The 14760-nt window shown below is 45.7% G+C and overlaps 6 protein-coding genes across 6 annotated transcripts; 3 read left to right on the top strand and 3 right to left on the bottom strand.

Annotated features, from left to right (window-relative positions):
- Nucleotides 1-701: 701 nt before the first annotated feature.
- PAAG_02126 (3-beta-hydroxysteroid-Delta(8),Delta(7)-isomerase) lies at nt 702-1624 on the bottom strand (the record flags this gene model as incomplete). The annotated part of the gene is made up of 4 exons (XM_002796192.2): nt 702-784; nt 853-1087; nt 1174-1337; nt 1408-1624. 4 exons carry the CDS (start codon nt 1622-1624, stop codon nt 702-704), a joined length of 699 nt encoding a protein of 232 aa, XP_002796238.1.
- A 22-nt stretch (nt 1625-1646) lies between these two features.
- On the top strand, nt 1647-4095 carry PAAG_02125 (hypothetical protein; the record flags this gene model as incomplete). The annotated part of the gene is made up of 7 exons (XM_015844546.1): nt 1647-1683; nt 1778-2051; nt 2146-2180; nt 2236-2305; nt 2362-2529; nt 2594-2934; nt 2993-4095. 7 exons carry the CDS (start codon nt 1647-1649, stop codon nt 4093-4095), a joined length of 2028 nt encoding a protein of 675 aa, XP_015701550.1.
- A 1069-nt stretch (nt 4096-5164) lies between these two features.
- On the bottom strand, nt 5165-7192 carry PAAG_02124 (hypothetical protein; the record flags this gene model as incomplete). The annotated part of the gene is made up of 1 exon (XM_002796190.1): nt 5165-7192. The coding sequence occupies one exon, from the start codon at nt 7190-7192 to the stop codon at nt 5165-5167; it is 2028 nt and encodes a 675-aa protein (XP_002796236.1).
- Nucleotides 7193-7698: 506 nt separating this feature from the next.
- On the top strand, nt 7699-9610 carry PAAG_02123 (hypothetical protein; the record flags this gene model as incomplete). The annotated part of the gene is made up of 5 exons (XM_002796189.1): nt 7699-7770; nt 7823-8025; nt 8092-8530; nt 8624-9165; nt 9343-9610. 5 exons carry the CDS (start codon nt 7699-7701, stop codon nt 9608-9610), a joined length of 1524 nt encoding a protein of 507 aa, XP_002796235.1.
- Nucleotides 9611-10852: 1242 nt separating this feature from the next.
- Nucleotides 10853-11254, bottom strand: PAAG_02121 (hypothetical protein; the record flags this gene model as incomplete). The annotated part of the gene is made up of 1 exon (XM_002796187.2): nt 10853-11254. The coding sequence occupies one exon, from the start codon at nt 11252-11254 to the stop codon at nt 10853-10855; it is 402 nt and encodes a 133-aa protein (XP_002796233.2).
- A 2284-nt stretch (nt 11255-13538) lies between these two features.
- PAAG_02120 (hypothetical protein) lies at nt 13539-14491 on the top strand (the record flags this gene model as incomplete). Its single annotated transcript, XM_015844545.1, has 2 exons — nt 13539-13688; nt 14144-14491. The coding sequence occupies 2 exons, from the start codon at nt 13539-13541 to the stop codon at nt 14489-14491; spliced, it is 498 nt and encodes a 165-aa protein (XP_015701549.1).
- Nucleotides 14492-14760: the final 269 nt, after the last annotated feature.

Here is a 14760-nt window from a genome sequence, read left to right as displayed (position 1 = left end):
GCGGCAAGTTACCGTAGAGCTAATTTCATTTCCCATCATTGCGGTATGAAAAGGGACATTACTGTCTAGCGGGAAGGATATTCAGCCGGGCAGGCTTTCCAGATATCACGTGTATATCTAGTGGTGGATTATGGCAACATCAATTTTGACATTATGACTGCTGTGAAAACTTTGATCAAATTCAGCATCATGTATCTAGGTCTGCACAAAGACTGCGTCCAGATTCTCCTCAGACTGCAAGAAACCATGTAGATAACAAGAACTCACCTTGAATCTGAAAAGTAATACCTGGTGGTAGGTTCTTCAAACAGCGATCATATTTGAAGTTCAAATTTTGATGGGGTGTGACACCCAAAATATATATATATATATATTAATTATATACAAAGAGAAGAGAAGACTGCAGCACCGCTGTGAGCATATCAGAACGCTGCAATCCCGATATGGGTCTATTATTCAGGGGTAATGGCAACAATCAAACCTGCTATAAATACAAATGTTAAACAAACACCTCTTTCTTCCCTCTGGTTCCCCCATCACATAGATTAGAAGGTAATATATTAAATAAGAGAGCCATTTCACGGAAGAATCATAGACACTGTTGTATACACATCTCACAGTGCAAGGCTTCGCTCGTCGGAATTATGGACGGATTTGATGCCGCCAGAGAGTAAACTGTCCATTCGCTATTAAGACCCCGATTACTGTGTTTTCCGCTTGCCTACTTTCTGGTTTAGGAATTGAACAGCATGAGACATGATACCCATACTCTTAGTCAGATAATCTATGAATTACCGTCAGTTTCCCCCGCTGCGAGCGAAAGATGGTACGGGATTCTGAGAACTTTCTTACAAGAAGGGATAACAATCCAGATGAAGTTCATGAAGAAGAAGTAGCCCCAGAAATAATATGCTTCTGGTCTGCAATAACTCAGTCCATTGTGGTAATGGTCGAACATGCTCGTGGCATAGTACAGGATGTCACCATAGATCTCGCCAATTGACACGATCAGTTGAAGGGGGTGGCGGAGAGGATGTTCGCTCGCGATCAGATATACAAGGATGAAGGAAAGGGATCCCCAGAGAATCTATAATTGCACCCGTTAACCACCACTGCGATTGATGGATACATCCAATATCTCAGAGGAGCAAGACAGGCAACGGAGCAACACACCGCCGTAATTGTTTCCATACACAGGACGAACGGGTCAGAGGTTAAATATCGGGAATCCGAGAGCGAATATTCTTTCCAAAGCTGTCCAAAGAAATCCTGCGCCAGCGCCATGCGAGTGTGGTTGATGACGAAATAACCCTCGAAAAACAGATGAATACTTCCAGCTGTGACGATTTAATATTAGCAATATATCCTCAAAAGTGATTGCTCCATATGCGCTGTGCATCTACATACTAAAAATAAACCATAAAATTGCCAACTTATCGGCCCTCCCCAGTTTCGGCGTTACGAAAGACAGGACGACCGATGTGAATCCCAGAATAAAGGCCCATCCTGCAGCGAATGCGAAGATAAGGGTCAAAGTAGACCATTCGTTGGCGATGTACCCAACGAGCTCTGCCTCAGGGGGGTAGTAAGGGTGACGAGGAATAGAAAGAGTAGAATTGGACATCTTCTTGCTGATCCAACGAACGATGAAGGGAGGGAAAGGTGACAACGGCCAAAAATGTCGTCCGTTAATTTGATAAATACTGATCTAGTGCGAAATCCGGGGAAATATGCTTCGAGGTGCGTGGCCGAAGATAACATGTGTGCGTGGACGTAGCAAAGGTCGCGCAAGACGATAATAATTTCCAACTTCAATCCTCTCCACAGCCACCGCATATTGTTGTTGGATTTTCCACGAACTTCTTCAACCACGTTGCATGCTGCGGCACAGACAACGCCCTATGGAATCTGCGATCTCGAACCTGCATCTCTACATTCATGGCGTCAGATAGGAGGAGCGTTAGAGCTACCAGACCTGACGTTACTGTATTCCCAGAAGCGCCGCCTCGTATTGCGGCACTCTTCCTCATATGCTTTGACATCAAGGCCGGGTGAGTAAAACAGACTCCGTAGGATAGAGAGGCAGCCCGGATACAATTGATCTACATGATGTACTGATGATGGCAATTTGTTATTTACTTGTAGTTATGCGATAAAATGGAAACGGTCTAATCCAGATGGTATGTCAGAGTCGCCGCTATTCCATCGTCGCAGCGACTAATAAATGCATGACAGTTGTGCTGGAAAACGTTGTTGAATACAAATCCCTTCCTTCCGGCCTACACAATGTTAGGGAAGACCTTATGTATGCCGATCTTTCAGGTCCTAGCCATATGCATTTTCTTATAGTTGGCTCCGTAGATACTTCGTCGACGACCAACATGCCGGTATCAGTGCATTTATCAACCATCCCGCAGCCGAGTCCCAAAGGAATGCCCTGATGATGGCAGTTGGCGTTTTGGTTCCACTCAGCTATGGCAGATTGGGGAAGGCCTGGAGGCATGCGGCGAAACTTAAGGAATTAGCCAGGTACGGCTTAAGACCAAATGTTGCTGTAATCAAGTGGTCACTCACCCAAATGGTTCTACAACAGGAGCTTCGCGGATGACCCTGATAATATGGAACCTTTGTCGGCGTACTGGGAAATGTATCAGTTCTCTGACGAGGTTAATTCTTCCTCCGATTCTCCCTTAGGCTCCGTCGCGAGCTTGAAAACACCATTTCGTGAGGGATACACCAGACAGCGAGCACTCAGCGATGCCACGGCACTAATGAGTTCGAAGCAATCACTCGCTCCCTATCATCCCGCCTCGTCTCTTCCAGATTTTATGAACACTTTTGGACCCTTGGTTTTCCAATTATATAGAGCAGCTTTACTACGAAAACGAATTCTTTTCGTTGGGGAGGCCCCCGTGGAAGAATCGTGTAATTTCGGTAGGGCCCCCTATCCTAACCCAAAGGTATTGCTCGACAGCTAACATCCAAACCAAAGTTTATGATTTATCCCTTCTGTCCTCCCTTCCTCAGTCACTAGCCCCTCTTCTTCCATCTACCGCTCTGCCATCTCTTAGACCTCGCCCAATGTTCAGTATTGGCATTCACGACATGCCGTATCTATTATCATTACCCAGCCCGTCCATCTCGGATCCCGATGGCTGCTGGATTGCATGTACTACTGACCGGGTTCTGAGTCTCAAACCTGAGATATATGATGTCCTCGTAAACTTACCACCTGCTTATACTAAACATGCAACCTCAAAAATTTACCCTAAAATACAGCTCTCATCACCACTGTCCACAGATAACGGTCATGAAAAGCCTATAACCTTAAAGGCAACCCAGCGAGATGCACGTCGATATGTAACCCTTAGGAGTGGCCTTCACGAACTTTCTCGGTTCGACTCTGCCTCTAGCATGGGTGATGAAGATGATTCAGACAATGCTTCCACATTCTCCTCTAGCTCCATTGTCGAACCTGTCTCTTGGCCACTTCTCGCGTACACCTCCTTCATCTGGTGGGCTTCCGCTGGTGAAAAGCGTGAAGTCGCCTCTGAAGGAGAAAATGAACAGGATTCCCGGTTGCTGCTAATGGACAACGAAAACACACCCAACCCCACCTATCCAAGCAACCTGAGCCGTCGCGGTAGCATAGCCTTAGCAGACCAGACCAGCCATCAACCACGAGAGATAGCCCTGATAACGTATTTCCGCCGCCTAACAACCCAGATATTCACAGTCATTTCAGACGTCATCGCCCGCCAGGACGAAAACTCAGCCGACGCCGATCAAGAGTATTTTAACTACGAACAGACAGGGGCGGATGCTTGCAGCAGTGATATGGATGAACACACTGCAGCACCCAACGCGTCAACTTCCTCTCTAAATGAACCGCTCCTCCATTCATCGCCTAGCAACGATTCACCCGATGATGACGAAATCGTCACCATTACATCCAGTGACATGACGGAGATGGGTCTGGATGCGTGGAGTGCATCGGATCGTGCATTCGTCGAAGAACTTGTTCAGGTGTGGTGGGGGCGCAAAGCACAGGTGCATGGCGCCAGAATTAGCTGTTGTGGCCTTCAGATTCTTTAGGCGGAAGTGATATATGGAAGGTAATATGTTTACGTATTTTTTGATGGATGGATTCGGTGATGGGTATTGAATGTATTTTAGATGGCGTTGTCACCCTTTGTCAAGGTGAGGGACCTTTGGCCAAGTTTAGTGAGGATGAGTCTCATCATCCGGCTCGCCCTTGTGCAGATATTTGTTTAATTTATATATGCTAAAATATTGAATGGCATATACGTGACAATTTTAACAAATAGCCAACGTACAGAAAATTCCCATTCGCTCCATGTTTCGGTGTATTGGAACTTGGATGTTTCTCATAATGTTCTGCCAATATTATTTTCGAGATGATCCTTCTATCTGCACCCCGCTTTCCTCCGCCGCAAATTCCAGTTCCTTTTGAAAGGATAGCAGCGAATTAACCTGGTACTTAAATTTGAAGAAAATAATGCAGACTCCCAAATTTTTTGAGTGCCAGCATCTGGAGAATATGTATTGCACACATACCTATATCCTCTAGCAGTGCATAGTTGTGCATTCTAGCCATACTTATCTATAACCCTGCCGATCGTATTAAACAAATCCAAGTGTGACAGGAACAAAAGAATTTATGGCATAAACACCAAACATATATATATAGAGCAAAAGGAAGCAAGCTGCTAGAAGTGATGAAGCTCCCAACCCCGAAAACAATGAACTTATTTTGCACGCTAAGTTACATCACAATAAATACGTGTGGTTTCAGAAGGCCAAACTTACGCGGATTCAAGTATTCGGAAGTGGAGAAGGAGAGGTGGCCGAGCGCGGTGGAGAAAGTATAGGAACTTCGCAGGAAAGATTGTAGCATGGTGGGGATGAAGATGACGCACACCCAACGCCCATGAAGAAGACACTCAAATCAAAGTAATAGAATTAAACGATGACAAAAGGTATCTGAACGCAAGACATCAAAAGACTAGAAAGAATAGAGAAATGTAAAACAAAATAATAACTGGATATCGCGGGTGATGCTTTTGGCCGACGACAATTAAAAAAAAAGAAAAAGGAAAGGAAAAGTGAATATGAAAAAACTTCCCCACAATAGATATGGTTCTCAATACCTGCTGCCAATAGGCGCACTGAAATCTCTTTTAACCACCCGGCTGGCTGGCCTACTACCCGTCATCGTCTCCATTCCAGGAGTCCTTCGGGACCCACTCATAGGGGTCGTACTCGAATTTGCAATTCGGGATCGAGAACGTGAAAAGGAGCGAGAAGGGGCATCATTCGCACTAGCAGACCTCTTCAGTGATTGTGCACGGTTCCTTCTTGCGCGTATCTGTGCCAGTGCTTCTTCTCGTGTGATAGGGGTTCCAAGGATAGGGCAGTTCGCATTCGAAATGTAATCGTCAGGTTGGATTGGGACAGTTTTTGTAGCAGATACTGTCACAGACTCTGACATGTTCGGCGTTCGAGCGTCAGCATGTTCCACCCTTGCTGGAAATTGGGCTGTTTCGATGTGCAGGTTTCGAGGAAAGGAGCGGGAGGAACTTGCCGGTTCGAGGGGAGCCGGAGGTTGTGGTGATTGTTGTGCAATGGGGTGGGGAGGGTAATGAACTTGGTGTGGAAGTTCCATTTGTTGTTCAAGTTGTCTGAGTTCTTTCATTTCAATCTCTGGGGTTTTGTAGCACTGGAAAATGGCTGGCAAAGGCGAATGTTCCCGACTAATTATTTGCTGGTGAACGGATCGTTCTGCACCAGGGTTATTTTGAGTTTTTGAGGGCGAAACAGCTTTAAAAGTTCCAGTATGTGGACAAAACGCCATTTCAGGCTCCGTAGCTTGCAATTCCGTTGGAATGGTGTCATTTGCAAAATCAGTTGAAGGGGGCCGAGGAATAGGGGATGGTCTTTGATTTCTAGTTTCAACCTCTTGAGAAGGACCAGGGTTGTTTGGAAACAGGTGGGCGCCTTTTTCTTCTGTTGTTCGATTCATATTTTCCCATTCGGTATCGTGTATATATTTGACTCCTTGCATTTCTGCTAGACGACAAGAGCACCGGTGAAACTGGCACTCCATCTTGAGGAAGTGCACCATATCCTCTGCTTTCAAACGCAAACGCTTTTCCCATTCGATGCCCTCCTTCAACTCCCTGAGAAGACAATCATTTTCAGTGGATAGTTCGGGATCCTCGTTTTCTTTAGAGGAAGTGCGCCGCAAAGTCTTGATTTTGAGTGGGGAACCTATCCGGGGACTTGTTATTTGGTTAATACCGCTTGTGCGGTTACTTAAATGTCCAGACTCCAGCATTTGGTCTCGTTTTAACCGGATTGACTTTGGAGAACATATACCCATGTCCCTCTCTGCCAAAGGAGTCCTGGGGTTGGACGGTTCTCTCATTTCCTCCGCCCTTGCCTCCAATATATCTGATTGATTATCGGGTTCAAAAGAGCGGTTTTTCTCCTTCAATATTTCCAGTTCTTCCGTTAGCCCAGCTAATGCGTATGCACGTTCAGAGGCTTCCTGTGTCGCCTTCTCCTTTGCCTCTCTCTCGCACCTAACTTCCTCTTTTAAAGCTTTTACCTCGCCTCTTGATGACTTAAGTTCTTCTTGAGCCTTTACTAGCGCTGATCCAGCCCGGAACGCTTCTTTCCTTGCTCTTCTGACTTCTTTTTCGAACACTGCCCGTTCATGAGCTTGTCTCTCCTTCAGAGAATGTAGTTCCTCCATTAAAGATTCAAGTCGTTCGCTGACTTTGCGTTCTCGTAAATTGGCCTCTGATAGCTCGACCATCGTGGCTTGAAGGGACGCTTCGGCCTCTTCCCGTCCTAATATGGCTCTGTGAAGAGCAGCCGATGTGGTGGAAGAAGGATGAGAGTGAGCTGGGGTGCTGGCTCTCGAGAGATTGTTGAGAAAAGCCACTTTCGCTTGCACATCTGAATTCGTCCGCATGTGTTTTTGCTGAAGGGGAGAGAGCTCCAATGCATGTAGTGGCGCTCCATTCATTTTCTGCTGATTGATGCGATCAGGAGAGACAGGACGCAAGGGCGTTCCTGACGACTGTTGAACTTTCAGGGGAATGGACTCCATAGCTGAAGGTAGGACGTCAGATCGAGGAGGATTGTTTGTGCTCTCCGAGAGCATTATGTATGACAACACTATTGAAGCGAGCAAGCGCTGGGTTCGGAATGTGGCGTGAAAATTGTGATGTTGCCTTGGGATGTTGACGGAGCACAGGTTGCACTCCGAGTCCAAGGTTGCTGGGGCAACGGAGCCACTTTACCCTTCTGGGACGAAATGGCACGTGATATCGGAATAACTCCAAAGCCAGGAACATTCGAATTCAATCAGAATTCAACCAACGTCCTTTGAAGTTTAACATTGAAATACTGTAGTGCAATGGGCAATTTTTCCCGTCATTTATTGTCATCTTTTGGACCAGAGCTCAATGATATCCTTTCACTACACTCAGACACTGACATATAGCCACCGATTCTTGCGCAATCTCTTTATTGCTTCGTTTTTGGTTGTGGCAAATCCCGAAGAATCATGGAGGCAAATTGATGCCCGCAAATAGCAGCTTATACCGTTAATTTTAAGCATAACATATAAGTAAATTGGAGGATTGTCTGCATTACTCTTCTATAATAATGCATGAGATTGTAACCCTACAGCTTGGTCAGCGAAGTAACTATCTCGCGACTCATTTTTGGAACTTCCAAGTATGGCGCTTTAATCTTCCTTAACGTGGTCCTGTACTAACCTCACCGTCAGGAATCATATTTTACATATTCCGCAGATGAGTTGTCCCCTGTGGACCATGACATCCATTTCCGTCCAGGGATTGGCGCAGACGGATCGGAGACCTTCACTCCCAGGACAGTGATCTACGATCTTAAGGGAGGATTTGGGACGCTTCAGAAATACAATGCACTTTATGAGATAGAAGCAGAGCCCAAGTTATCCAGGGGTTTATGGTAAGAAGCACTTAATGTTCACCTAATTTTGATTGACAATTAACAGTGCATTTATTATCAATAAAGGGACGGCAATGAGGTTATACAACAGCAGCCCACCATCCCACTGACTGAGTATCAAAAAAACCTAAATCTAGGGCTTCCATTACCTCAGCTTAAAGCTGAATCAGTTCGCTACTGGTCAGACTTTAATAAAGTCTTCTATCATCCCAGGTCTATTGTTCAATTAAATGAATACGAGCTCAATTCTCAACTAATGCCATTTGAAGACTGGGGCATTGGCGAGGACTTATTTAGAACCTTAGATCGCGAGCACGACATCCTTGACAGGGATTTTCGGGCCTTCGCTGAAGAATGTGATCAACTGCAGGGAATCCAAATTTTCTCTTCAACGGATGATGCCTGGGGAGGCTTTGCTGCGAGATATGTCGACAGATTGAGAGATGAGTTCGGAAAAAAGAGTATCTGGTTCTGGGGGTTAGAAGATGGAGCAAGATTCCAACGTGTATGTGTCAATAAATCCGAGTCACTTCTTCTGCTCCGCAAATTTCAACTAGATACTCTATGGGATCATAAGCTAAAAATATAAGACGCACAGCACATGCAAGCCATAGCCACCGCTAACTCTGCGAGGTCGGTCAACGAGATATCACCGCAGACATCGGCCTACGTTCCCATCTTGGACCCTCCTCAAAATTTACCAACATATGTGAACTCTGACCTGCGTTCGGAGTGGTACTCCTCTGCTCTAATTTCAACAGCTCTGGAAAGTGTGACTTTACCTACACGCCTCCGATGCTATCGAGGAATTGGTTCCTGGCTGCCCGCACAAGAACTCCCGCAAAAGATATTTAACATCCAAGCTGCCATTATATCAAAGCAGGATCTAGAAGATGAGGTCAATGTTAGGCCGGACAAGGGCGCCATGGTAGTGGAGGATGAAGCAGATCAAAACGAAGCCCTGCTTCAGGGACTTGACCTTGACTTTTCCTGGTCCAATTCTACTCCAGCTAAAAGGATACATGTTTTTGGTTACGTTGAAATCAGTCGTGGATTCGGTGGCGAAAGTTCCCTCACTTCAAGAGCACGAAGCCTGCAAAGTCGTACACAGTCGCCAGGACCTCTAGGCTCTGTGCAAAGGTCAGTACTTGTGTTTCCTATCAAATTCCCAACCGTCTCTGGCATCTGTCAATAATAATATGTCTCACCTATTCCCTATTGTTATTTCATCATCACCCTCCCTTTTCCTTCAAATAATCCACGCAAAAATATGTAGCCTACTTGCCAAGTTCCGCCAAGCTAAATCCTAAATAACAGATATCATACCCCGCTCTCACTTCCTCTACTTGATAGTTTTCCCCATGACCTATTTAGAGGTAGAGGTGCCTCAGACTCTGGACTGAGCGTTCGTGCATCCCTTTCTACCACAACTCAAATTGGCGATAAGGTGAAGAACTTACAAAAAATCGCGTCAAGGCTAGTGGGAGTTGATGAGCGTGAGGCATTAGTCAATGGACTGGGAGAAATTTCTAAGGCATATCAGGACAAGTGGGAAAGCGAGTCTGACTCTGGGGATGATTACTGAACGCTCTTTTCCCATCTTTTGATGGACAATACATTTCAACGTCGTTGCACGCAATTGGGTGGAATGCGCATGGTGAAATAGATACCTGATAACCAGTGCCAGCTCTACCTTCCTCTTCCTTCACTCAACTCTAGTTCTGTCCCGGTTACCACAATCTCCAAAGAGCCGAGTAAAATGAAACGAAGAATGCATAGTCCACATGAGCCAGCCATTACATCGGTGTGAGCTGCTCAATAGCAGTAGCGCTAAACCCAACGAACATCTGCATCCAGGACCAAGACTCCACATGCGGCCAACAATGCATCCCTTCGATACTCACGTAGCCGATAGCTTAGCGAAATGGTCTTCTTGCGACATGAAGGATTATCTTAGGTACGTTCTTGCTAGCACTCGTAATACTAGACCATTTTGGCACCCTCCCTTCGTTCAACTCCCAGTTCCCTTTCGCCACGACCTGTGGAACGTGGATTCATCACGAGAGGAGATTATTTCCATACAAAGAAAAAAGTAGACTAGCAATCGAGGCCCAGTGATGAGCTAATATTAAAGACTTCCTGCGTAGGTAGATTTCAAGTTGTAGCCAAAGAGGAACCAAGTTTGGAGAAACCACACATAACCTCGGTATTAAATGAGTTGGATGACGATGTATGTAGGTTATTCTCAATTCTGCTTTTCTTAATATCTTGCAGACAAATTGTCCAGAATGTGTGACACCATCGACTCACCGGTACAGCAGCTTGACAAATTTTTGAAACATTTTCATCCTCTTATGTTGGTAATGGCTTTTGGGCCAAGGGTATTTTTATCTGGTAAAGTGGACCTGCCAAGATAATTAAACGGCGATTAATAAATAAGGTTAGCAACCAAACTATTACGGGTTAGCGTGTGGCTCCACTCCCACGCCCAGCCCCGAAGCTTATGCAGACGTCAGGCGAAGGACGGGAGCAACATCTTCAAGAACTTGCATGTTTTTGCTCCAATGGTCTTGTCCATGCTGAGCAATTAGCATAACATAAGTTATCACCCTACGTAGAACACTAACCACATTTGTATTTAAAAAGCATCAAATTAAGCAATAATTACATGAAATTAAATATAGAAAATAATATATATATATATTATTTTTAATTAAAACTATCCCCTCACGCAATACAACAAATCCTCGCTACAGCCCGACGATATTACACAGGTTTGTTCCCTGACCGGAGTTTAACTATTGGCACAATCCTCCAGCATTATGGACTAGCACTTAATGCGGTGCTCGTTCACCCTTATCCTTTTACGTCTCCGCCCGCCGCCATTAGGGGGATAAGCCCCAATTCCACCGGCGTTTTGCGGACTTTGTTCTGCCTCTCGTGAGGCGCAGCCTCCGTGCGGCGTTCGAGCAACTGGCCCAAGAACTCCAGGGTCTGATGGCTTTCGGCTGTCACCTTGGATGGTGGAGAGTCTGCTGCCCTTATCGACCAATCTCGACCAGGCACAGCATACATGGTGGTTGGTGGCAATTACACTTCTAGCGACAATCGAGCCCCCGGGGGGTCCTTGAGGGTGTCGTGGAAGTGGTCCTCCTCCATGGCCGGCTCCCAAAACTTGGCGGATCGATGACAATATAAGCAAGCAGGTTTTTGGCACAAGTGAATTCATCTAAATGGATCAGCACGGCGCGCGATATGGATTTGTGCTCACAAATGCTGAGTTTGTCGCTCTCAAGCGACTCGATGAAAATGACTGTCTAGCCGTTGCCGATGAAATTCCGTGGACAGGTGGTGGCGTTCGTCAGCCTTCTGTGCTGTTGGAGTTGTGATATCTTGGCATATTGTCAGCAGAGGACGGCTACTGAGTGTTAACTGGTGAGAACCATTTGGTCCTGCTGCATACCAAGTTTGGCCACGATAAGAAAACTGCCTTCTTGGATCTATCATTTTAAGTGTATCCCAGCGCCAAATTCATATCTGACATTTGTGTTTCTGTCGAGCGCATCCAGCTGTGTATACCTAACACAGGTTTGAGGTCACCAGAGAGCGGGCCTCTAATTACTGTATTTTTCACTTCATCAGAAGACATTTGATCTAGCACTCCTGGCAAGTAAAACATACATCATGAAGTAAAATTTATGTAACTGTTATTGTGTGATAATATACATGAGCAGTTAATCATTCTAACTACAACTAACTAACTAGTTATAGTTAGCTGATAATATCATTATATCAGCTTAAGAGTGAAACATTAACATAACTAGTTACAGGTTAACAGCTGTTCACTTAATCTAATTTTTTTGATTTTGTATCGCCGAAGCAGCTAAAGCAGGGTTGTTTTTATACTCATAATTAATGTATATAGTTCTTATTTTAATTGGTGTCTATTAAACTACCCTACATCACGTGAGTAAGAGTTCCTGGGTCATGGTGTGTTCGAGTTCTATATACGGTTATTAATGAAATATAAGAGTTATGTATAAGATATGACTAGTGTATTAAGATTTTCATGAAGAAATGTCATCACAATTTACGGCATAAATCACACGGAAGGTTATTCCAGCTGAGATTCAATACCATCTCAACTGTACGCCCGATTTACCAAGGAACCGGCCCAGGCACTGATGAGCCGGGCTGGCTAGTCTAAACGATAAGGGTAGCCCAACGTTAGGTTAGGTCCTCTGACTAGAGTTGAAGCAGATGCCAGAGTTCGCGTTTGCAAACCCAGCGACAGAAAAACAATTAAGCTTTTGGTTCCGTTTGGCACCAGGTTGGTTAACTACCCTATTGAACTGCGCCGAAAGGCGAACAACAGGTAACTAGAAACGGAGCAATGGATACTTGCTTAAGTCACTTCATGCCTTCAAATTGTTCATCTCAGCATCCCGGGGCGTAAGTACAGTTAGTTGAATGTGGATTTAAAAAATTTGAATCATGATTTTAAAAATTTTAGCTGAAAAAATCTTCAGCATGATTTAGTTAAACATGGTATCATGTCATTTTTCTCATTAAAACGACATACACTAGTCATATCTCACACATTGTCTCACACAACATCTTGAAATGCTTTTTGATCCTAGTGATATTTATCATATTTCTCAGGTTCTTAAGATGTTACCTAACAACTCTAATTCCAACCCCCCCCCCCCCCCCCTTCCCTTTGGTGTTGAGGGCCGTGAGGTTGAACTGGAGATGCATTAGTAATACGTCCGGTGTAGCTAAATATGTGCCGAGTTATGTTTTAGAAAGTGGGCCCCCACCCATAAGCCATGCCTCAACCTTTTTTTTTAAACTACGTTCAACTGTCGGCACCAACAACCTCAAGGTTTTACAAAAAAACTCCACCAATCAGTTAACCAGCCCAGCGTCAGAAAGGACAGTAAATGCTCACGGGTCATCTGGCCAAGGCATGAGCTGACTCCGGAACTTACCTAATTGAAGCTGCGAAGTTTCGCTTCCCTCGCTTCTTCACAGGTTAGAGGCCAGCATTGTGTGGCTAGCCCAGAACTTCGCGTCAATTAACTCTCAAAATGTCTCTGGACACTGGCAGGAATCGGCGCAAATGGGGATTTCATTTTCATGGTGTGTCCTACTATCCAGCTGCGTAGCAGCTGACAGACCAACGTCTCTATCAGGCTATTTTCAGGCGTTCGTTCCTGGTTGCAGGGTGGGCGTAGCCAGTTTGCTGCCCTGCACCCTGGAAAATGCAACAGCTCTGGATGTCGCTGTCAATTTAGCCTGATCTTGGTGGTGGGACGTTCACTTCTTCATCTAGTTATCAAAGGTAAACTGTTTAACTTGGAATCTTTCAGGTACCACCTCGGGTGGTCACGGCGCTATTAGCGATCTCGCGGCCATTCCTGAGAGCCAGCCATTTCTCCTAGTTACCAGTATCGACTTATCCAAACTCTACTTTGAGGTTCCTTTTACCCTGTTGTCTCAAAGTTTTTCCCATGGCTTTTCTTGCCGCTTTCCGCCTTCCTATCAGGGTGCTGGTGACATCACGACTCGACCAAAATCGACGGAGGAGCGGATTGGTCATGGGTCCTTCCCGCTCTCGGTGCCCGGGGATACGTACTGAAGACATGTCCGGCATCCTCCAGGTTCACCTATGGTTTGAAGGTCCACAATGGGCTTAGATTATGCTATGCTATCGCTGGAGTAGGTTTGCAAAAAACAACTGCCCCTAGCCTATATGCGGCAACAAGGGGGATGATGATAACATCACTATCTTCGGATCGGCCGCTTGAACTATGATATCGCGTTCCATAGAGAGTTAAGGGACTCCAGATTGCCCATACTGCTGGAAATTACGAACACGGGCGAGATTCTTATGCTTCCCCCAATGCCATTGAGCAGTCTTAGGCGGTGCCGGTTCGAAAGTATTTAAGGCTGCCCTCCCTTCCGCCTTGATTTGTTCTTCATTCTTCGTTCTTCAGTACGTCGTCCTTTCTCTAATATCTTCCTTCACTCTGCGAATTGTGCGGAACTCCCTCGCTACGGTTCCTTGCGCTGCTGACTTTCGTTTACCGATTTTCCCTGCTTAGAGTAAAAAAAGGAGATTGGCCGCCAAAATGGCGTTCTCCATGATGAAGTCATTGGTTGCCCTCCTGCTCCTCACCAGCTCGGCTATGGGACGTCCCATTTTGTTCCTCTGTTTCTTCAGGTGTTCCGTGACAAAACCCTATACGCCAACCGCCTTGCCAACGTCAACCGCCGATCCATACATCTACACCACCACTCAACCCCCACCAACATCTTCATCCATGCCGACTTCAATCTGGACACCAACCCCAACGCACCCAATGCCAACCTCTACATCAGAACCGCACCCAATGCCAACCTCTACATCAGAACCACACCCAATGCCAACCTCTACATCAGAACCGCACCCAATGCCAACTGAATCGGAAACGCACCCAATGCCAACTGAATCGGAAACACACCCAATGCCAACCTCTACATCAGAACCGCACCCAATGCCAACTGAATCAGAAACGCACCACCTGATGACAACTTCATCAGAACAACCCCCGATGACGACTGCATCAGAAAAACAGCCCGATGACGCCATCTACTTCAGAAGAGCACCCCAATGCCGCCTACTGCAGAAGCACACCATCTGCTGCCTACTGCTCAAGAACACGAGCCGATGGCGTCTTCTTCATCAACAGC

The sequence above is a fragment of the Paracoccidioides lutzii genome (assembly GCF_000150705.2).
Source record: "Paracoccidioides lutzii Pb01 unplaced genomic scaffold supercont2.4, whole genome shotgun sequence".
In the NCBI taxonomy this organism is placed as follows: Eukaryota; Fungi; Ascomycota; class Eurotiomycetes; order Onygenales; family Ajellomycetaceae; genus Paracoccidioides; species Paracoccidioides lutzii.
This window is presented reverse-complemented; position numbering and strand designations above follow the sequence as displayed.